Raw genomic sequence first — 24,073 nt, forward strand, 5'->3', positions numbered from 1 at the left:
AGAACAATAGTGTGGATAAATGACTGAGAGAAGAGAGCATCTAGAACTTTTGCAGAGGAAAAACAGTCAGAGTGTTGAAAACAGCCGGAGTGTATGTGCATCCAAAAACAAGGGAAGGGTTTCTGTGGCCACACATTTGCGGGGCAGAGGAAATGGGCACGTTCCAAGGATGGAAGGGAGGGGATAGTTGGGGAGGGCATACACAAATTCATGCAGTAGGAAAACACCTAAGAGGAAGTTTTGGAGAGGTTTCAGTGTTATTAAAAAGTAGGAGGATTTTGATTACAGGAGCTTCTTTTGAAGATGGAATTATTAAGGAAGACAGCTCATATATCAAGTAGTGCTAAGCAATGAGCTCAGGGTGTTCTGGAAGTTACTAGGGTTTTGTGGCAAACACTGGATCTAGCTTTAAACAAAGGAACTATTGTAAGAAAATGTACCAAGGGCATAGAGCATCATCAGCAGAGAATGCTCCCGTTGGCCACAGTTCTCATCAGCCATTAATCTGCCTTTCCTCCCTCCATTCTGTTTTCTTTTGTGCTGCCCTGCTTGGCTCCTGGCCGTCCTTCGGAGCAATGCAATTGCGCTGCTGCCTGAGCAGAAGCTTACGTGCTGAGGAAGGGAGTTTGCTAGACTGCTTCAACTATAAACATTCCAGCTAAAAAGCATCTGCTATGGCTTGGAAGGGTTCCAGAGCAGAGACCCTGAAAAACACTGCCAGCTGGCCTGCTAGATAATAGCTGCCAGAAGAGCGGAGCTGTCTGTGAGAGCTCTGAACAGGACACACTTTGGACTTGGAGCCTGAAATCAAGTTGTTTGGCTGCTTTTGCTGCTAATGAAATGCTTACGCTTCAAGCAAGCCCGTACGCTTGCTTGAAGACTATTGGAGATCACTGTTTTGACTGGCCACTGCAGCCTGGCCGGGGCTCAGGTTGCAGCCTGGTGACCCGTGCTTGTGACAGCATCTGAGCACGTAAGGTGTTGGCAGTGCTGACTCTGGGACTGCCGTTTCTGGTGCCTCTGGTTCGTGCCCTTACAGAGCCCACCAGCCGCGCCAGCCCCACGCTCACAACGACACCACACATCTGCGAGGCGCGAACCAAAGGGACCGCAAGCAAAAGAACCCCCCCCGCCCTTCGAGCTGCCCCTGCTTCCGGCCGGCGCCAAGCTGCGGTGCCCGCCCACTCTCCCGCAGCCGCAGTTCCGTTGGCTCCCGACGGTGCTTATACTCCATGACGGCCAATCACTTCCTCTACTTCAGCCCAGGCGTCACGGGCGCGCGGACGCCGGGGGTTTATTAGGCGGCTCGGGGGTCACTAGCTTTCCGGCGGCGGGAGAAGGCTGTCGCGGGGTGCGGGTTGGGCTTGCGATACGGCTGTAGCATTGCGGACGGGCCGCGGCCTGCTGTCGCCCTCCGGGTGAAGCCGCTAAGATTGCGGCCGCTGATTCTATGGAGCCCCGGGGGGGAGGGCGGATAACGGGTTGTGCGGTGGGGGCGGCCCGGGGACAGCAACCGGCATGAGGGTGTGGGGGCTCGGCCGCCCCTTGGCCGTGACGGAGAGCGGGGTCCGCGAAGGGAGGGGGGGGCTGCGAGAGGGAGGCGGCGACGCACGGTGTGCGGGTGGGGCGGGGAGCAGCGCTCTGGTGACCCTCTGTTTTCTTAGGGGAGGCCCGGAGGCGGCTGCATCGCGACGGGGCGGCTTTGTAAAGGGATCGAGCCAGGTGAGCTTGTCGTGGAAGCTAGACCTTAAAGCTTTGCCGGGCTGGTTGCTCTGCCGAGATGAGAGGTCGTCCTGAGCTAGCTCTACTGTGATGTGTGGAGCTAGGTCTCCAGAGTGCCTCTGTGTTATGTTTGGCCCTGGTCTGCTGCCTGCATCCTTCTGTGAGTTCTGGAGTTTCTAGTAGTTTTCTGCACAGTAGAGCTGCAGTAGTTGCGGTATAAATGAATCTTAGGGAGCAAATGATGTCGTGGGGCGTTAGGAGACAACTAACTTTCCTTTGCTGGAATTGCAGGAGTTGTTCATTTGCATCTTTTTGGGACAGGGAAACAGGTAGCTTTCCCAACTCTTGCAAGGGATGTGTGCTCTGCTTTCTTCCAGCTCTGAAAGCAAATTATGATTAGTGTAACTATTTGCACTTGTGGTCTTTGTGTGTGAGCATTTGGTGTTTGTTCTCTTCCTGCAGGTAACTAACCGAGAGCTCCAGGTGCTCTGTGTGGAAAGAGTAGCTTTCAAGTCTCTGCTGGGATTTGTGTAGGTTGTTCCTTTGCCATAGGGAAGGTGAGTAGGATTATTTCCATGTGTTGTTGCTCTGAGGCTTTTCATTTAAATGCTCTGTAAGTAGCCTGATATTTAAACAACCTTGTGACTGCCAATTCTCTGTAAACTTGTTTCAGAGTGGTGGTTTTACTTAGTTTTTTGTTTTCAAGCTGGAGTTTATTGTCCCCAGGTGATATTAGGTTTTAGGCCGAAGTACCCAAATAGAAGCATGTGTGAACAGGTGCACCTCTATTGTTGGATCTTGTTTTTTGCATTGGGTCTTAAGGTGGCCTTGTGAATGACTTAATTTGTTCCTGTGGACAATTGTTGGTCTGAATAGCAGTCATCCTGTTGTGGAGCTGGTCAATTTACTAAGTAGTGGATTGTGGTGTGCAGTGTGGTTTCATGAGCCATAGAAGTCCCTGGGTAACAATGAGGTCAGAAGCTGCCAGTTCTCGCAAGAAATTGATGAGGCTTGGGTAGCCAACAGCAACCCTAGAAGAGGCGGCTCTGGGAAGTGCTAGTGATGGTAAACAGAAGAAGGGTGTGGCAGTTTGTGTATCCTGATTGTTTGCTGGAGTTTGTGTGGTTGTAGTTGCTGAGATGGGATGTTGGGCGCCCATATTAAAGGCTGCAGCTCCAACTGTGTTGTCTCCTCCACCTACTGAACATGCCTGCAAAAGGTGTGCCCAGGTGGAGGACCTCTTGCAGCAGATAGCTGAGCTGCAAGAAGTGGTGATAAAACTGTGTGCTGTCAGGAAATACAAAGAGAGAGGCAGGTGGTTCCATATGTGTTCTGCCATGAACTCACAGCCAGAAACGTCCCCTCAAGACCAAACGGAAGACAGTGAAGTAAAAAACACAAGTACAGCAAGGACCAGCACGAGGAGGAGGCTTCCTGTATTGTATAAGGTGCCCCAGAACTGCTGGACTGTGGATGAAGAATCCGGTGTGTCAGGGGAGAAGTAGGTGTTGACTAAGTCAGCTTGATCTGTCCCCCATATAATGATTTGTCCAAACAAGAAACAGCAATGGGTGATAACAGTAGGGGACTTCATCCTGTGGGGATAAGAGGTGCCCTTTTGCTAACCTAGCCTGCTAGATTTTTTAATTTATACTTTAGGACTCTGGTAAATCTGATTTGCTGGGAACTGATGGGGTCTGTCTGTCAGAGGAGAGGAAGAGCATCAGCCTTGTCAAGCTGATGAAGAGAGCTTTAAACTAAAGCTGCTGAAATGGGAGAACTTCAGTCCACTGGACATATTGGTTTAATGCCAGTGCCAGCAGCAGGTGCCCAGGGCTGGGAGAGAGATCAGAGGTCTTCAGGGAAACACCTGAGGAACAACACAAAGAAATTTCAGCTACTTCATCTGACAAAATAGTTTCATTGGGAACCCAGCTTGTGTGCCTATACACAAATCATATGACTTGGAAAAAAAAGATTGGAAATCTTAGTTAAATCTCAGGGCTATGATATAAATGGCCTCAGTGAGACATGGTGGGATGACTCGTATGCCTGGAGTGCTGGAATAGATCTTATTTGGGCTCTTCAAGAGTTAGGAAAGGAGCTGAGGTGGGTAGCCCTGTGTGTTAGGGAGTGCTTTGACTGTGTGGAGCTGAGCAATGGTGATGAAAGGATTGAGTGTTTCAGAGTAAAAGCCAGTAAGGCTGATATGATAGTGAGGGCCTATTGTAGACTGTCCAGTCAAGATGGAAAGGAAGATGCAATGTTCTGTAAACAGATAGAAGTCTTATGATTGCTAGCCCTTGTTCTCATGACTGTTCTCATGAAATGCAGTACAAGGAAGAAGGTCTAGGGGATTCTTGGAATGTGTGGATGATGCAGGTGATGAGTGAGCTCACTAGGGAGGTCACCTGTTGTTTGAGAACAAGGAAGGACTTGCAAATGAAGTGGTGGTTGGAGGCTGTCTCAGGCGCAGTGATCATGAAATGATCCTTGGTGAAGAAAGACGGTTAGCAGAACTCTCGCACCAAATTTCTAGAGGACAATTTTCAGCCTGTTTGGAGACCTGCTTGACAGAAGTCCCTTGGAAGTGGTTCTGAAAGGTGAGGGAGTCCAGGGAAGCTGGACCTTTTTCAAGAAAGAAATTGTGGAAATGCAGAAGCAGGCAATCCCAAATGCACTGAAAGTCAAGCTGGTGGGAGGGAGCTCTGGCCTAGCTGAATAGAACTTATTTGGGAATTCAAGGTGGAAAGTTTTATGAACTGTAAAAGAAGGAGAGGGAAACTATAGAGTTGTTGTCAAGCTGTGCAGAGATGAAATTGTAAGGGCCAAAGCCCAGCTGGAATTCAATTTGACTAGTGCAGTTAAAGAAGATTAAGTGATTCTGTTAATATATCATCAGCAAAAGGAAGATTAAAGAGAATCTCGATTACTTATTGGATGTGAGAGGAAGTGCAGTGATGAAATATAAGGTTGGGATACTGAATGCATTTGTAGCCTCGGTATTTTTAAGGTCAATTGTTTGCAGGGTACCCAGCCCCCAGAGCTGGAATACTGACAGGGAGTGAAATGAAGTCCCTGTAATCCAAAGGGGTGACCTACTATATATTTGAATGTTCTTAAGCCTCCAGGTCTGGATGAGATTCCAACTGAAGGAGTTGTTGGAGGTGCTCACTCAAAGTATGTGTAGTAATTTACCATTGGTCCTGGGTTGCTGGAGAGGTCCCAGCTGACTGGATGTTGATGAATGTGACTCTGATCTGCAAGAATTCTGGGAAGAAGGATTCAGGATCCAGAGAATTGCAGGCCTGTCAGTCTGGCTTCAGTACCAGGGAAGGTTATGGAACAGATCATCTTGAATGCCATCACATGGCATGTGTGGGATAACAGTGATCAGAAGCAGTCAGTGTGGATTTAAGAAGAGCAGGTCCTGCCTGACTAACTCGATCTCGTTCCATGACAAGGTGACCTGTTTCATAGATGAGGTAAAGGCTCTGGGTGTTTACCTGGGTTGTAGTATAGTGTTGGGCACCATTTGCCACTGTATTCTCCTGGAGAAACTGTCTGCTCATGGCAGGTGTACAGGTTGCTGGGTGAAGAACTGACTGAATGGCCAGGCCCAAAGAATGAGTGGAATTAAAATCCAGCTGGTGGCTGATCACCAGTGGTGCTCACCAGAGATCAGTATGGGGGCTGATTTTTGTTTAATGCTCTTATCTCTTATCTAAATGGAGGGTATTGAGTGCATGTCAGCTTAGCTTGCAGTGTAAGGCAGGATTGTTGATCTGACTTGCAGAGGGGTCTGTGTAGGTTGGATAAAAGGACTGCACGCAAGCATGTGAAATTGAACAAGAGTAAGTGCCAGGTCCTGCATGGGTCATAACTCCATGCAGTGGTATAGACTAGGGGAAGGTAGGTGGAAAATTGCCCCCAGCAAATGACCTGGGGTTGCTGATTGACAGCCAATGGAACATGAGCTAGTGGTGTGTTTGACTGAGAAAGCTGATTATATCCTGGCCTGCATCAGAAATAGTGTGGCCAGCAGGACAGGGCTAGTAACATTTTTCCCTTCTGTACTTGACACTTGAGTGACTGCACCTTGAAGTGTTCAGTTCTGTGCTCCTCACTGCAAAGGAGCATAGTAGTGAGTTTGGATGTGTGCAGAGAAGCTGGTGAGAGGATCAGGAAACGAGATTTAATAAGGAGTGGTGAAGGAATCTAGGGGCTATTCATTTTGGAGAAGAGGAGGCTGAGACCTCATTCTTCTCTGCTCCTGGGAGAGAGAGAGGAGGGGGGATTAGAGAAGGTGAGGTGGCTGACTCTCAATGAGTTCTTTTCCCAGTCCATAGACATATCTGGCATTGCCCTGATACAGGTGTAGCACTTTGCACTTGGCCTCAAACCTCATCAGGTTTATGTAAGTCCACTTTTCAAGCTTGTTCAGGTCCCTTTGGATGGCATCCCTTCACTTTGTTGCATCAGCTGCACCCCTCAGCTTAATGTCATCTGCAAACTTGCTGAGGGTACACTTGATCTCACTGTCTAGGTCTTTGATAAAGATGGTAAAAGCACCGGTCCTATGACTGTTCCCTGGGGGACACCACTCATCATCAGCCTCCACCTGGACATAGAGATGCTGACTATAATCTTCTGGCTGTGACCATCTGACCAATTCCTTACCCACTGAATAGTCCACACTTCTCTCTCCAGTTTAGAGATAAGGATGTGGTGTGGAACCATATCAAAGGCTTTGCAGAAATCCAGGTAGATAACATCAGTTGCTCTTCCTTTGTCCACTGCTGCTGTATATCCACTGTAGGTTATCAACTTGGTGAGGCATAATCTGCCCTTGGTGAAGCTGTGCTTGCTGTGTCAGATCACCTCATCTTGCATGTGCTTCCCAGACACAGAGGTGGAATATATACTCCTGAAAAGTCTATGCTTTTAAATAAATGACTGTTTTGTAGAAATGAGTGCTGGTGTGGTGGATGCTTCCCAAAACTTGGAGTGTGTGGGTCTAAGCTGTACAGATCTCAGACTTAGGGAGACCAAATTTGAGACTCTTGGATTGAAACATCTCCAACTGATTTCAGATAATGCAAGTTCCCATAAACATTTAAGTTCAGGAAATACTAAGTTCTATGTACAGAAATCAATCCTCAGACTGGTTTTGAGAGTAGACTCTTAGAGGTTGGAAAAGACCACTAGGTTCATCTAGTCCAACTTTCTGTAGTGCTCTTAGATGGGCTTCTGAGATGTCACACAGTTGACTAGAATATGTTTGGCTGCACTGGAAGAGTTTGAGTGTTTAGTCCAGAGCACACTGAGGACAACCCAGAGCTCATTTTCAATCTTCAACTGGAGAAGATAGATGCTGCCTAGACTTACAGGGGCATAGCTGTATTTAATGAGTCAGAAAATATGCCATGTGTACCTACAGCAAAAATAAAAACATTAATCCTAGTTTATAAGAACAGAAAGGGAAAATAGCTTTAAAGTTAGGCAGGGGGACAAGATAATCTGTAAGACCAGTTCTGAATTCTATGAGATGAGTAGTTGTGCATTGCATTGCATCTCAGAATTGTTTTTGACACGTGGAGGAATGGTGGTGGATGAGGAGGCAGTGGTTGTCTGAAGAAGAAACAAACAGATTGTCATAAGGAGGAGTAGGGGGAGAGCGTGAGGAAACAAGTTAAAAAAAGTGTAATTATAGTCAGATTTCAGTTGATACAGCTAATAAAGTTCTGTGTATTGCAAATTCCAGTTCTGTGGTGGGCCTTTCTGATTGCTCTGACACAGACTCAGTTACTGTCTAGTGCCTGCATACCAGCAGAGGTGGTGTAGGCCTGGGCATCTCTTACAAGCTTGAGAGCTCCGTATCATAGAATCATAGAACAGCCTGGTTTGAAAAGGGCTGCAGTGATCATTCAATTTCAGCCTGGTTGCCAACGACCACACCAGGCTGGCAATATCTTTACCTCTAGTGCTGTAATGAGTTACCACTCAGAGTGAGGGCTGCTTTGTGGTTGGGAACCACTGATTTGACTGAGGTTCTCCTTAAGCATTTAAAGGAGATCTGTAGACAGGAATAGCTTGCCCAAATTAGGGTTGAGCTGGATGATCTCCAGAGGTCCCTTCCAACCACTAGGACTCTGTAATTCTGTGCCATCTACCACTAATTAATTGGTTAGGTGGGCTTGTCCCAACCAGCTAGGTGAAAAATGGTGTTTTCCATATGTTTGGGGATGGAAAGAAATTGAAATACAGGATACCTCTCAGGTGAAAACATATTTAGTAGACTCATGCTGCTTTGGTTGTTTTGATCCTGATAGCTGTCTGCTCTTTGCTGTCATAATGCATTACAAGTAGTAATACATGTGGGTTGTGTTTGTATGTCTCTTTTTTGCCCAGATGCCTCATTGTTAGATGCCAGACCAGTCATCTGTGCCAAGCTGCAACCAAAATGACTAAGTACAAGCTTGTTCTCCTGAGGCATGGGGAAGGAGCCTGGAACAAGGAGAATCGCTTCTGCAGCTGGGTGGATCAGAAACTGAGCAGTGATGGAATAAAGGAAGCTCAAAATTGTGGCCGACAGCTTAAAGCTCTGGGCTTTGAGTTTGACCTTGTCTTCACCTCTGTACTCAGGCGCTCCATCCAGACTGCATGGCTGGTCCTGGAAGAGATGGGCCAGGAATGGGTCCCCATGCAGAGTTCTTGGAGACTGAATGAACGCCACTATGGTGCATTGATTGGTCTCAACAGAGCCGAAATGGCTCTGAATCATGGAGAAGAGCAAGTGAAAATATGGAGGAGAAGCTATGATGTTACTCCACCTCCCATAACTGAATCGCATCCCTACTATGAAGAGATATACAATGACCGTCGATACAAATGCAGTGATGTCTCTCAGGATAACCTTCCAAAGGCTGAAAGTCTAAAAGATGTGCTCGATAGACTCCTTCCCTATTGGAATGAAAAGATAGTGCCAGAACTCAAAAGTGGTAAAATGATCCTTATATCTGCCCATGGCAACAGCAGCAGGGCGCTGCTCAAGCATTTGGAAGGTAAGGCTCTTCATCGTCTTCTTTTCTTACCTGTGTGAAGTTTTGCATCTTGCTCTACAGCATGTGTTGCTCATCTGGCCAATGTAATGTTTAATGTCTGTGGCCTACAGGAGAAATGTTGGAGCAGAAATCAAACAGTGGGGTGAAAGGGATGAGGAATGATCAGTTGGCTTATTGTAGCCATTAGGAGTACTATGTTCTTCATAAAATAATCATAGAATGGCCTGTTTTGTAAAGGACCATCATATCATCTAGTTTCAGCCCCCCTGCTATGTGCAGGCTTGCCAACCACCAGACCAACCTGCCCAGGCCCACATCCAGCCTGGCCTTGAATGTCTCCAGGGATGGGGCATCCACAACCTCCTTGGGCAGCCTGTTTCAGTGAATAATATAGATAATATCTTTCCCAACTGATAAGCAGTTGTGGGTTGTGTGGGCTCTTCGGATTTGTGAATTTCGCAGACTCCAGCCTTCTGAATCGCCTCGAAGGGTGAGGGTCCTACAGCAGCAGTAGATGCTTTCCCTTTCTTTCCCTTAGCTTTCCAGTTTAAACAAGTGTATTCAAGCTGAATTTTCTAGTTAGTCTAAGTACAACCTCTTTTACTGTTTTATTTTCTTGCATTTAGTCAGCGGTTTTGTCAGAAGAGTTGAAGTCACAATCTGTTTATTAAACAAGCAATGCTGTAACATGTAGAAGAATAAACTGTCTTGGGTTGTGGGAGACATTTGTGACTACATTTGAGGCTTTAATGCTGATTCTTTACTTAAAAAAGCTGCTGTGACATAGAGTTCTGTAGCAGGTAGGTACTTGCTAAAGCTTTTGCTGTGTTATTTCCATACATAAAAAATGCCTACCAGTCAACAGCTGAGCTAGTTGGTTGATTATCTGGGACCTGGAAAAGATGCAGCTTGCTGTTAAGTCTTTGCTAGCTTTCCCTCCCACCTCTCTATAATGTCACAGCGTCCAATACAAGCAATTCTGAACTAGAAGACAGGCTGCAGTAATTTCTTCATGAGTAGAATAGAATTTAGTAACTGCACATGTACAAGAGCAACCTTAGAACCTTATTAGAAATACAGTTGCATTACTGTAGAGTGGACACCAGATTGTGTCCACTCAGTTTTCCTAACTATAATCCTTTGTGTATTACCTCTATAGCTGTGACTGCCATGCACTTTTTGCATTCAGGCCTGCTGGAACAGTCAGTGCTGCTGATGCTTTAGTAGGATTCAAAAGCCCAGAGAATGAGACACCTGAGTGGTTTCTGGAACCCCAGAGGCAATGACTCTGGGGTGTGGATTGCTTGGATTCAGGAGGAAGACTGGTTCAGCCAGTTCTACTGATTGTGGTCAGTGTGATCATAGAATCATTAAGTTTGGAAAAAGACCCTTAAGATCATCTAAGCCAACTGTCTGCCTACCACCAATACTGCCCACATTTCCAGGTGTTGAGCAGCTCCTGGGAGCTCCACTGTGCTCACTGCAGAGTGGCCCATCTCTGCTTCCAGGTGGCCATTAAAAGCCAGCTCAGCATTTGGGAGCAGCATGGCTAAAACCCGTCTGCTCTGAAACAGTGGGGTTTGCTTGTTTCACATGATTCTTCTCTTAGGTTTGGAATAACAGGATTTTAAAGTGACTGTAGGCCCAGATCTTCTCATGATGTATTACCCAAAAGAATCCTCTCTGGCAATCTGGTGTGATGTACTGCATGAGGATGTAACAGCAGCTTACCATCATCAGGCATTCAGAGACAAACCCTGCGTACTGCCCTGACTCCAATACTTCCTGCTCATGCAACATAGGTTTTGTGAACATCAGTTCATTCTTATCTACACCTTCCCTAGTCTGAAAGCTTCCTGCAAAATGGTGTCACTAGTCCATGGAAATCAAAGGGCCTGAATATCTTTGCAATTGTTCATTGCAGGCATAATCCTTTAAAGTAAAAGGGACAGAAGGGCAGAGGGATCCCCAATCACTGTGTCCTCTGCTAGCACCCTGGAAACTGAACCATGCTTGCTCAGCTCCTCTGGGAGTGGGGTGCTGCAACTTCTGTGGAAGCCCTGGGCTATGTTTTGTGCAGTTAGGCACCAGAGCTTGAGTGAACGGCATCATCAGCAGGTGATGGTCTCTGCTTTGAGATCAGTGAGAGCAGTATAAGCTCAAGTAGCTGCCAGGATTATTTTTTTCTGAGATGGACTTGAGTTAGGTAGAATTCCTCGAAGGCTGTTGTCAGTGCCAGTGTAAATAAAACATCTGAACAAAGCAGTATTTCTGATGTTACAGCCTGCATATTTTTTTTGCCCTTAACTCCAGTATATATCCATCTGGATAGAAGTGGTGCCTTGTCTGTAGTGGTGACTTTCTCTCTTTCTCTCCCAAAAGATTGTGGGCTGCTCTGGAACTGGACCTGATGTAAGAGTGCTCCAAGCTTGCTGGCCTGCTGTTGCTGTAGCACTTACTGTGAAGTGGGCTTTAATTTGTGTGAACTTTCTATGATACGCTTAATATGTGCTATACTTTAGAGTAGCATCTGGGCTCCTGTATCTCAGCTGCAGCTGTGGTATTTCTGGCAGTGAGAAAAATGGGCTTCAAATGCCTTGAGCATTGTTCCTAAATGAGTAATTGGTTGTCTTACTACTAAGTTAATAACTGAAGCTGTAGCTCAAATTTTAAATGGCACTAAATGTTTTCATTGAATTGATCTGATGTAATAGCTTCAGTTTTTTTTGGAATGAAACTTAATGACTTTGCTCAAAATTTTCTCATGTTATCCTTGAAGTTCCTTTTTCAGAGGCTTTTCTTTTGAAAAAGGCCTGTGGTTCTCTGAATCTGAATGCTCTCCTTGTTGTTAATTGGTAAAAAGAGCTTGAATTATGGTGGTTTTCCACTTGCACACACACAAAAAATCAGAGCAGCAGAATGTCAGGCTAACAAGGGTTTGATTGTAGGTTTGGATTTTGCTTTTCTCAGTGCTCAGAGTAGACCTCAACAGGACAAGTGTAGGATCTGTCTGTAGGACGTCACAGTTTGCATGAGATGATTTAGAAGTGGAACTGCAATAGTCTTGATGAAAACAGTGTTTAACCCAAACTGGATGGTACTGTTGTGTGCTCAGATGAGAAACAGCAGCAGTTGAGAGCTTGCTCTTTTGTCCCTTTGTGCTGAGTTTTCAGAGCACTTTGCTTTGTTTGCAGGTGATCTATGCAGTGCACAACTAAAAGCTAGTAAAGCAAAAAATAGCTTTCACTTCATGCTGTTAGGGATGGAGAAGTTCTTTAAAACATTTTCTTCCTCTACTGACAGCTGTCTGTTTGCCAGTGGGAGTGTCTTGTTAGATGTCAGTGGCTGTTTTTGTTCTGTGACACTGCTAGCACTGACTGACCTGTACTTGAATGGGTGCTGTGCTGTCTTTTGGCTCAATTTTTCTTCCATTCTGACTACTTATCTCTGAGGTTGGTATTAAGTACCTCCGGATGAGGTCCTGGAGAAGACCTACTTGTTGCATTCCCTTCCTGCTGAAATGATGCCATCTTTTATATATGGTGTGGTGGTCACTGAGCCTTGTCATGCAATTATTCAGGGAAAAAAAGTTGCTCAGGAGGGCAGGGGTTATCTATCTGAAGAAAGATGTGGGTGTCCCACACCTTGGGCTTGGCTGCTTGAGGTCACAGATGGGGCAGTTCTGCAACTGTGCTTTTGGGCAGGATGGTGAGTGGGAAGATGAGCAGAGAGAGCGCTGCCCTCAAGGACTTTTCTTTTTGCTCTACTGTGGGTCCATTAGTTTAAGTGCTGGAGCTGTGCATTGTGATTCCTGGGGCAAGCTTGAGTCCTCTGGAGGACTACCTAGTAAGATTATTTTGCTGGTGTTTGCAGGCTGATATATAGGAAATGCTACTTACATGATTGTGGTGTCTGAGGGCGGTTAAGAGAAATCAGCTTGAGATGATCCATCAGTTCTGCTGAAAGATGTACTTGCATCCTCCTCTAACTCATCCTATTCTGTTTTTCTGCTGTTTTTCTTGAGCTTGAGCCTTTGTATGAGCAAACTTGGCTTCTTCATTGCTGAAAACAGCAAGAAATAGGTTCACGACTGTGGAAATACAGCCTGAATCTCTGCTGAAGACCTGGGCATTTTTCACCCTAGTTGTATAGGAGACAGCTAACTCTGGTAGCAGCAGGTCTGATGTCTCTTTCAGTGCATTAGATCTTCAGGAGTTCATGGCAGGCTGTGATTTCTTGGCTGCATCAGAGTACTTTAGATTCATGGTTTGTTTTCCTACACAATCTCATTTGGGCCTCAGTAATGACCACTGTAAAATTCAGGCCATGATCGAGGTCAGTTTATGTAATGACACAGGAGGAAAGCTTGGCAGGCATAAGGGTGAAACAGATGTAGATGATAATATGCTGCAGCTGTGGCAGTAGCCCACCCGTCTTCCTTCTTGCCTTCAAATCTGCACAGTGAGATTAAATGCTGTGGAGTTCAAGAGCCAAGTTATGACACTTTGCCTATTTCTATTTTACTGAAGCAGGTCCTCTGCCAGCTTGCAAGCAGCTGGTATCCATTTAAGGAGGGCAGAATCTGGTCCTGGGTGTTTAACTTAATGAAAATACTGATGCTTTAGTCTAAGTTTGCAGGAGGGATACAAGGAACTGATTTGGATCCTGACCACAGAGCGGCAGTTCTAGACGGATGCCTTTGTTGGCTGAATTTAGGCATGTGATTGTGTGTGTTCTGTGAGATGAATCATGTGGCTTCAAGTGTAGTTAACATGCAAGGGAGGAGGGGTGTAGCTATTCTCAGTAGCTGTTCACAGGATGGCTGAAGTTGGTGTGTTGCCCTCTGGGTCCATCTGGTCCACGCTCTACTCAAATGGGCACCCAGAGCCCATGTCTGGTGGCCTTTGAAGACTTCCAAGGAAGAGACTGTGCAGCATCTCTGGACTACCTGGGCCAGTGCTCCACACAGCATGGAAGTGCTGCCTTGTATTCAGGGGGATCTTACCATGTGCTCCCGTTTGTGCCCACTGCGTCTTGTCCTGGGGCTGGGTATTGCTGAAAGGAGTCTGGTTCTGTCTCTGCACCTTCCCTTCAGGTATTCATAGACATTTAAGATTCTCTGAGCCTTCTGGTTCTCAAGACTACAGTCCTGGCTCTTCCCTCCTTTCATTAGAATAGAGATGAAATGCTTCAGCCCCTCAACTATTTGCTGCCCTTTGTTGGATTCTTTCCAGTATGTCCATGATGCAAGATTATAGGTGAAGCCTCATCACCTGAGTGGAGGGGAAGGATCACCTCTTGACCTGCTGGCAATGCTTTGCCTAATGCAGTCCAGGAGCCCTCTTAGCATCAAGAACACATTGCTGGCTTATGCTCAACTTCGTGTCCACCAGGACCACGATTCCTTTCTGTAGAGCTGCTTCCTAGCTTGGTGCCCCCCATCATGTCCTGGTTCCTGGGGCTGTTTCTCCACAAGTGCAGGATTTTGCATTTCATGTTGAACTTGATGAAGTTCCTGTTAATCTGTTTCTCCAGCCTGTTTGAGATCCCTCTGGGTGGCTTCAAGGCCTTTTGGTATATCAGCCACTCCTCCCAGTTTCCTCACTTTCAAGACTAGTGAGGTTATGCTCTGCTCCATCATCTAGATCGCTGATGATAGGCAGGCCTGGAGCCAGCTCCTGGGATACACTGACGTTCAGTTTGTCCTTAGATCATTGATTGCCACCCTCAAGGCTCAGCTATACAGCCAGTTTTCAATCAAGAATTTAATCCAGCTCTTCAGAATGTGTTCCTCAGACTGTAAAAACGGAAGGAAAACTTAAGAACAGGTAAGAGGGAAGAGAAGCTGAACCAACTCTTGCAAGAATTGGCTTTGTTCATAATTAATAGGGTTTGCCTGTTTAGGACTTCACAGACTGCAAGTATTTCAGAGCATTTAATGGGCTACCACAGGTGAATTTTTCAAGCTTTTAGAGTGTTGTGGAGAAATGTAATGAATCTGATCAGTTAATCCTAAAAAATTGTCTACTAGTGAAAGTCTCCTCATTGTATATTTCACACCTTAAAAAAAGCCTGTGATTGATCATCCAGTTCAATTAAATGAAGCATAAGTGAGTTGGAAAAGAATTCTGAATATGACTTTGAAAGCATTTTCTTCTCTAAATTCTGTAAGATTCTTACGATGATCATGTATCTAATTGCTTCCTACTGTACAGCTGCTATTAAGGAACAGGTGCTCAAGAGATTAACATGGGAAATATCTGCTTAAAGAATGGGTTGACTGGTTTTGTATTCTGAAGAAGGCACTCTGAATGCTTTGGCAGTGTGTGTTCTTATAATTTTAAGTAGGCAGGACTTTTAGTTTTAAACCTGGGAAAGACTTGATTCCAGCAACCTAGTACCCTTCTTCCCATATGAAATGTAATGTGGTTGTGACACAGTCCAGGTCAGATGAAGTGCAAGAAAAGGTCACTGTGCTATAGTTACAGCTCATGAAGTAACTGGATAGCAGCTTAGCTTGCTCTTGGAATGGACAGAATGGTAAGAAGTGATCTCTTTACTGTCTTCCTAGTCTGTTAAGGAGTGTTCTCTGGGTATTTTTCCTGCAACTGAGGAGTTTGTGTGGCAAGTGTGATCAACATTTTGTTTCCTGAAGAAAAGCACTCCATAAATACAAATTCAAAGGAGAAAACTAAGTGCTTGCCTCAACTTGTTTATCCCAGGCTGTACTCCTCCTGCTTTGTACATCAACACTAGTTGACATTGGTGTGGTCACTGTGTTCTGTAGCAAGGGTAAAACATCTCAGAAACCATGTAGCAGCAACTACTTCTTTAATCCAGCTTTAGAAAAAACCTTTAAATATCCTGCCTACTGACCACATTCTGTGGTTTGCTTAAGTTCTCCTGTGTGACTTCATCTGTTTTGTTTAAATCTGTATGGTTTAGTCTGGGAGGCTGAATTTGAGAGCTGGGCAGAACACTTCCTAGGGCCAAGCTCCCTGTGGGTGCATGGTGACATTTGAATGATGAAATCTGTGTTTAAGAATCCTGAAAATAAGGACTTGGACAGCTTGGCTGCTTGTTGTGCAAACCAAAGTTCTTGAGAAAAATGTTTGCGCCCCGGTGAACAGATTCTATTTTCCCCATGGACTTCTGTGTAGCTCTAAAACTTGATAGGCTCCTTAAGTGCTTTTATGTAGGTCTATGATTCTACTCATAGATGAATACCCTTTAATATAGAGATTGATTAACTGGCAGGGTATGTGACTTTTTTATACTGATAGCTCAATACAAAATAGGTATATACATCCTTGCAAGGGTTTATCTGTTTTTCTTGCTCCTTTCTGAAATGAAGTGCTGATTTGCAGCTAAACTGATTACTCAGTCCAACCAAAACAGGAGTAGGTCACTACAAAAGTTTTGTTTGTGTAGTCTCATAGCAGCAGCATAAAATTATTGTCACCTCATGATTACTTTTGTTTTTTGACCTGATGTCATACCGCTGTGGCTGAGTGGTGAGACTTCGTTTTTCTGTGTGTGTTGGCTCCACTTTTTCTCCTTGATGTGAAAATCACTGGTAAGCTTACACTCCTGTTCTGAGAGCCACCTGTTTTGTTAGCTGGCTTGAGAGAATTTCCTTGTTTTTTAGTCTAGTTCATATGGTGTCGTAGGTTTAGAAGCTTGATAATGCACTTTTTCTAAGTATGAGTTATTGAAGCTGCTCTGTTTCACAACAGCAGACTTTCACTTTAGGAAATAATCTTTAATCATTGCTTCTTAACTGCAGATATATAGAGCTTATGCTGAAGCTTTGCTTAAATCTTGGCCTCAAAGTTCAATTGGACATCTGTAGAATTTTGTTTCATGTAAACATAACCAGCCATTTTGCTGAGCTTAGAGCCCTGGAGTACTTGAAGCAGGTAAAATTTTCTCCATAGGTACACCTTAATAAAGTAGAAAATGCAGGAAAACACTCTAAGTTGTATAGACTGACTTTTTGGCTTTTCTTTGCGTTTTTCTCAATTGAATGTAGGGATGAGTATCCTGTATGTAATTCTGGGGCTTGTACTGAAGATAAGATGTCTTAAACTTCTTTTTAGGAATCAGCTGTGGGAAACCAGTGTTCTTTACTTGCTTGCAACTATCTTAAAAATCAGTAGTTACAAGGTGTTGCATTTAAAAAAAAAAAAAGAAACTTAAGAGAAAAAAATAACCTTAATATCCTGTATCTTTAAAGAGGATGTTTGTATTGATTGCTTATCTGAGGCCTCTTTATGTTGGGATAATACACATTGACTCTAATCCTCTTGAATTTTGTGTGTATGATTTGGGAAGATGTAGAAAATCTATGCTTAAAGTGTCCCGTATTTAAAGAAAGTATACAGGGCAATTTTTCCCTCTACAGTTCATGCGTATACCAAGAATGAAGAAATTGTCTTCAGGTTGTTGGAAATTCCCTCCTGTAGTTGTTCTTAGAACACTAACCAAGCTGTGGTCTGGTTGGGAATGGAAATTGATCCTTGAGTAGCTGCTACTGCTGAAGGAGGCTGGAATTATGTTCTTAAATGCTTTAAGACCGGATAATCTCAGAAATGAGGCTGAGCAAATAAGCAGTTAGGAAGTTATTGATTGCTGTAACTCTGGGTTTTTGTCTTTGGCAGGCATCTCCGACAAGGACATCATGAATGTTACTCTCCCCACTGGTGTGCCCGTACTTCTTGAACTCGATGAGAATCTGCATCCTCTGGGCCCTCACCAGTTTCTGGGTGATCAGGAAGCTATCCAAGCTGCCATCAAAAAAGTGGAAGATCAAGGGAAAGTAAAATCTGCTGAGAAGTAAAATCGCGAAAGTTACTTTTGAAGTGTGTGTGGGGTAGTTAAGTGATTTATTTATGACTGCTGGGTTGCACTGTGTGAAAATCTCAATTTCAAGCACTAAGTAAGCAGAAGGGACAGTTGTTGAATCAGTTTGGCAGGTGAACCCTCTGCCTTTCAAAAACTGGAATTCAGATCTCAGCGTGAGATTATGGATACGCAAAAGGAAATACCATCATTCAGGTAATGGGAACTTGCAGGGCAGTCTCACTCAGGTCTAGGTTTGATGGTGGTTCAGGAGTGGAAATAGAGGGGTATGTCATTGCCATCTACTAGACCTGATCTGTTAGTGGGGAAGAAAGCACTGTACAGCACCAATCTTACTGGACTACTAAGTCTAGGTTGTTACAGGTACTAACAATGTTATTCACTGACAGAATGACATGATTCTTCTTCCAATTGCCGTGCCAACTTTTTTTCTGTATAAATTCTTTCAGTCTTTCCAAACATGTTCTATTTTACACTCTTCTTTCTCTTATTTAAAGGTTCCCCAAGGCCAGTTCATGGTCCAGGGGTGAATTTTATAGAGATGCTTGGACTGTTAGAGCTACTGCAATCTTTTATTATGCCATCATTCAATTTTTAAGGAATCTAGAAGATATCCTTCTTCCTGCACCATCTTTGCAAAACATTGCACAACTGTGTTTTGTTGGTTTGCAATAATGGGATTTAACTCAAACTTTAACTGCAAATTAAGCACAAGTTTTCCTGCTTAATGTTTAAGTTATATCTTAGCCCCAATAAGCAACCTTAACAGTTCTGGAACAGAAATAACATGTTACTAGAGACTTGAGAAACTTGTTAGAATTGTTTCTTTTTTTTCCTCAGTGAAACTGGGAATACAAAGCCCTTCTCTAAGCTTTTCTGAGTTGGAAAGAACAGACAAATCTGTTCTACAGTAATATTGCTGTGTTACTGTTTGTAGACCTCTCTGGGCAGAAATGCTGCATAGGGCACTTCAAGTGTATTACTAAATGCAGCTCATGTAGTTATCAAGCTTAGCAGTGAAGGATGTTCTGCAGTGTCTGAAAGTGTTTTCTTTATAAAGCTCTCCTCACACTCAGCTTGATTCCTGTTGAGTGTGACTAGTGCTTTGGTATTAAGCTTGAACTGTGAGTGCACTGTAGTGTGTTCCAGCATTGAGATGGTTTCAAATTTGAGAGTGAATTTGGGATTGTTGTTACTTCAATTTTAATACGACACAATTATTCAACATTTGACCTGAATTACCAGCATTGGTGGCACTTGTGTATGCGGTATTTGAGCTGAAAGTGTTTTCAGCGTGGCCCAGCTACAAATCTCAAAAGGCTAATAAGTTTCTTTGGTATGATAATATACACTTCCTAAAAACCTTAGACTAACTCCCTTTTTGCAGTGAGCAGCTTGGTAGCTAATTTTTGTAAGTGAGAAAATGGCTTTTCCCCTGAGGAGAGCAGTGTGACAATTTATGCTTCTGACACAAACTGGAAGGAGTCTTTCCAGGTCAGATACCAGCTCACGTTAATGTGACAGGAGCTCCATGAGAGATGTCTTTACTAAATGGTACTTTCTCTTACATGAACAATGCTTGGGATTTTCTTGGGTTTTGTTTTACTAGCCCTTGCAACAGGAACAAAGTTACTTGTTTGTTTCTCTTAAGAACAAAATTGGTAGGTTTCTTTTTCCTTTGTACAAGCCAGGATATTCATCTTGTTTTCTCTGAAACCCTGTTAGCAGCTTTCCTACTACTATATTTGTGATTCTGCTTGACTTTATGAGTTTTTAGTTTTCAGTGCATAGTGACTCAGCGTCTTAGTTAATACTTGGTGTTAAGGAGTTGCATTGTTGATGACAAAATATACTTGTCAGTGCAGTGAGCGAGGACTGCTGGCACTGATTAGATTTCACTAGACATCCAGTTATGTTCATTGCCAAGAAAAAAATTACTTTAGATTCATTAACAAGACAAGCCTCGCCACATGTCATCAGTGGTAGCAGCATGTGTCAGGATGTGGGCTTAGAAAACATGATCGTGTGCCCAAATTCTCTTGTTGTGGTATTGTAATGCTGGACTTGAGGACTTGAGACACAGGTGGAATCTATGTGGAAACAAATCCAGCTGAACTGGGAGATGCTCTCTAACAGAAGAAGAGCACTGATGTCTGATCTCTTCTGGGCTTGCAGTGGGGAATGGAAAAGTGAGTAGGTGTAAAGAACATTCATGTTTCTTTCTGCACCTGGAGTGATGCAAATGACTGAAGACAGCCTTTCAGAGCCTTGGATGGTCAGGAAAGAGCAATGCAGTGCTTTCAGGTGGCACTACTTCTGTAGTTCTTCTTGAGACAGGAATGGTGCTAGTGCCCTGGCAGGTTGGACTTCATTTGCTTTGACTGTGACTCCAAAGATGACAGGATTTGGTATGCACATCTGGCAGTAATACCACCTCACAAAAGTATTGGATGGAACCAGCTGGAGATTTCATTCATCTTGAAGGCTTTGATCTTCAAGATGAATTTTAACACCTTGCACTACTTGTTTCTGAATAGCCTTGTAATTGTGTGTGTTTTATGAATTAAATTTATGTTGAAAATAAACCAGCTTTCAGCAGTTGCATTAGGAAGAATTCCTGGCCTTTGGGCATAGCTACTTTAGAAGAAAAGAGTCTTGCTGCTGGTGGCTTTATAAATTGGTGGGTGGAAAACATTTCTCTCTATATTTGAATATGCATCAGTGCCTCAAAGTCTTATAAGGGTAACCAGCGTCTCTACAGTTGACATCATGGATGTGGTTGATTTGGATTTTCTCACACTTTATCTTGTGGATCAGTAGCAAGTAGCTCTAGAATTCACTTGAAAACCTTTTGTAAATATGGTGGAGCTGACAGGTTCTTTATAACTCAATAAATGCACCTGAAATGGAATTTAACTTGGTCTCCGTCTTTCTTCCTTCTACTGCTTTCCGCTTTGCTTCCTTTCTAGGGCTGATAGGTAAATAAAGCTGTGACCTTCAGTGTTCTGGAGCTCATATCAAGCAGTCCTTGATCACATATCAGGCGGTCAGTTGGTTAAAAATAGAGCAAATACTGCCTCATCTTTGCATGCAAAGAAACTGTGCTGAAAAAATGCATACCTGTTTGAAATAAGGACATCTACTTTGGAACAGCAAATTAAACATTCAGAACACAAGCTAAACAAATGTTCACTGTTGTACATTTGCTTTTTTGTAATAAGTGCTGTTTGATGTGTTTAAAATTGTGGCTTCTGAACATGAAGCCAACTAAACCCTCCAAAGGGCTCTGATGTGAAGCCTGCTGCGGGCTGCTTGCAGCTGATCTTAATACAGTACAGTAAGAAGACTTTAGGTAATGTGATGGGAGGAAGTGAAGGCCTTAAAGGTGGAACATTCGGATGGAAAGGGGGAAGATGCAGCTGTATGACTGAAATGAAAAGTGTACTGAAGAAACACCTTTTAAAAGCTGGTCTTGTGATGGTATTGAGTCATTTCCGTACTGCTATTGAGTGTTTTTTAATTATTGCTAGCTAACTGAAGGTTTATTTTTACTTTCTTGCCTCCCACACAAGTCAGCTTTGGTACATTGCTCCACCTTGCTTAAAATTTGTCTTAATTATACCTCACATTCTTCTTGAGCCCAGTTCAATATACATACATTGGGGAAAAACCCATCTAGAGTGGCTTGCTTGCCCTAATTCCTGCTTCCTTTTTGTTCAGAAGTTAAAGCACAAGGGAGTTGCTGTGGTCAATTCGGAGTCTGCACAACTTGTGGAGACAGAATGTTCAATCATGTTTCCAAAACCTGCACTGCTTTTTTTTTTTTTTTTTTTTTTTTTTCAGTCTGTGATGATGGAAACTAAATGCCAAAGCAATACAGCTCTGCCTCCCCAGGTGTCAATCATCTTGGTTTGAAGTTGCCAGTTAGCAAAGTTAATGGTGTGTGGCAATTGCTGTCTTGGTTGTGTTGGCTACAGTCTTTCCTCAGCCTGAAATTCTTGTCAGCAGCAAATAAAGAAGGCATGGTTGCAACGCTTCTGCTCAAGAAGTCTGTGAGCTGTGGTGGAAACAAATTCAAGAGAGAGCTGCAGAGGTTTGAAGAGGAACTAGTCTTCCTGTTATCTGTGCAAAACAGGGGCTGCTGCCTTTTCCTTCTGTTATGGTGGCCAAAAGTTCTAGGTACAGAACTTGTCTCCTTTGGGCAGACTGGCAATGACAGGAATGAAGTCCTTCTCCTTCCTACTGCCTTATTAATCATCTCTTGGGTCTTCCTGGGGATATTCCAGCAGAATTTAGCAATCCTGTTGTGCCCTCACTCCTTAGAAGGAAGAGGTCCTGTTCTTGCTCTTCAAATTACACTGACAGAGCAGGGGAGGGCAGCAGACACCAGGCTGTGGATATCACTGTGCTGAAAAGTAAACCTTAGCTCAACAGCCTTAGCTTGAAGATCCCTTCAGATCACTGTTTTTGAAGGGGGGGGGATGAGACCTGCCAGTGGCAATGTAGGTGCAGCAGCTGCAGCAAATAGCAGCCTTGACAGAGGTGATATCTGTCAGAACATAACTTTTTTTTTTTTTTCCCCCAAAGGCCTCTTCCATCTTTTGGGAATGTATGTATGCTTGAGCCATTTCCATACTGTTTGTTGGGCAGAAAAGTACTGGTATGTATTAGCTAGATAAGAGAAATTCTCTTTTTATAGCAGCAATGGAAGCCCAGTGGCAGCACAGGCTGAAGTGTGATTTTTGGTTGATTTTGTCTTCACAGCACTTGCAGAGCAAGGCAGTGCAGTACTGCCTCCTTCTATGCTGGTTGTCTCTTGCTGTTAAGGACAAAAAGCTCAACCAAATATTGTGGGGGACCCAGGTACTTCCAGAACTGTTATGTGTTCTTGTTCCTGACCCAGCAAAAGCAGTAAAAGAAAGGAAAACTGTGTTCTCTATTAGTACCATCCTATAAACTGGGGGGTGCTTTCCTGAGGTGTTACCTTGGAAATTCAGCTTTTCTGACAGCTGTTTCTCAGGCTCTGATCATTGTTGTGTGCTGTAGTTCTAGCTGAGCTAGTTCTGTAGCTCAGCTCTGTGGCTGTCCAGCTGTTCCTAACTGCAGATTGTGCTTTCCAGAATCAGTACAGCGGTACTGACTGAGCAAGATGGGCAAGCAAGCACAAAGATTGGTCACTATCCCTACGGGCAATTGATGATTGCTCTTAGATTGCAGTCACAGATGGATGTGCAGAAATGCAAGTGGACAACAGATGGAGCACGTGCATTATGGTAAGTGCGTGTAAGAAAGCAGGAGCAATTTTACACTCCACTGTGCTTGCAGGGGGAGCAAGACATGCTCAGTCTCTCTTGAAATCAACGTATTCTAGCTGAGCCAGCACAGGCCTGTAGTATTACAGATGGTGCAAGCGTGCCTTAGTTCAAGTGTGGAATAAATTGCAGTTGTCTAGGTTGCTTGTACAAATTGGTGATAAGCTTGACTCTTGCATCAGTAGCTACACAGGACTATCAAGGGAAATCAACAAAAGCAAGACTAGGCTGTTTGCAGGGCAGCTAGAGCCTGAAGCCACAGTCCCAGTCAGTGAACGCTTGTTAATATCTCTGCGTGCCTCAGGAGAGGTAGGGGGAAGTTGGTGTTGCATGAGAAGGGAAGCTCAGCAATGAACCTTAAAAGTGAACCTTAAAAACTACTCTCTAAAAGTCTTAAATAAAAATTGGCAAGTGCTGTGTGTTTTGGGGACTTCATTTTAGCCACTCATATTTGCTTTCCAAAGGACTACATTGGTGCACTTGACTTACCTAAGCAGACTGAGTCTGTAGGTGTAGCTGGTAGAGAAAGGCTTCAGCAAAGCAAATTCCCAGTCTTGTGCTGCAGCCCCTGGTGTCCCTGCCTTTCCTAACATGTTGATATGGAAAAATGAATGTTAGTGTGACACAAAACACATGATTTTTGTTTGTGGTATTTGCTGCATACCTCAACCTATGCCGAGAAGTGCATACTTTGCCTTTTCATGCACAAATAAATTCCAGATTTAATAAGCTTTTGTAGCAACTAATACTCAATTTTAATTAGGCAATAATAAAGCAAACTTTCACAGGTTTGCTTTCCTCATTGAAAAACCTTAGGTGGTGTACTGACATGAGAAGTCTTGTCTTTCAGTGCTGGAAAACTTGTTCTGTACTACTTCTTCCACGCTATTGGCTGAAGTGATTTCCTCAGCAAGCAGTTAGGAATACTTTCTGTGAGCTGTAAATCCTTTACACAAGCTGCTGATAAGAAGTTTCTGAGAAGATCTGAGTGTTTATCACCTTATCCCTGTATTGCAGATAACTAAAGTACCTAAAAGAGTGATAATTAATAATATAAGATCACATTCCTCTTTGTTAAGAACTGCATGCTTTCTCTTACAGGTAAGTTTTGTT

General features: G+C 43.8%; 1 protein-coding gene across 4 annotated transcripts; it reads left to right on the forward strand.

Annotated features, from left to right (window-relative positions):
• Positions 1–1,230: 1,230 nt before the first annotated feature.
• Positions 1,231–20,564, forward strand: BPGM (bisphosphoglycerate mutase). Of its 4 annotated transcripts, XM_042890207.1 has the most exons (6): positions 1,231–1,351; positions 1,665–1,722; positions 2,185–2,279; positions 6,269–6,486; positions 8,134–8,786; positions 17,447–20,564. In XM_042890207.1, exons 4-6 carry the CDS (start codon positions 6,446–6,448, stop codon positions 17,623–17,625), a joined length of 873 nt encoding a protein of 290 aa, XP_042746141.1. In that variant the 5' UTR covers positions 1,231–1,351; positions 1,665–1,722; positions 2,185–2,279; positions 6,269–6,445; the 3' UTR covers positions 17,626–20,564. The 4 variants fall into 4 exon arrangements, with proteins under 4 accessions (XP_042746141.1, XP_042746143.1, XP_042746142.1 ...); XM_042890208.1 differs by lacking the exon at positions 6,269–6,486 and having other exon boundaries at positions 1,232–1,351; XM_042890209.1 differs by lacking the exons at positions 2,185–2,279; positions 6,269–6,486.
• Positions 20,565–24,073: the final 3,509 nt, after the last annotated feature.

Source organism: Lagopus leucura, unplaced genomic scaffold (assembly GCF_019238085.1).
Source record: "Lagopus leucura isolate 7727_CA_CO unplaced genomic scaffold, USGS_WTPT01 Super-Scaffold_100159, whole genome shotgun sequence".
In the NCBI taxonomy this organism is placed as follows: Eukaryota; Metazoa; Chordata; class Aves; order Galliformes; family Phasianidae; genus Lagopus; species Lagopus leucura.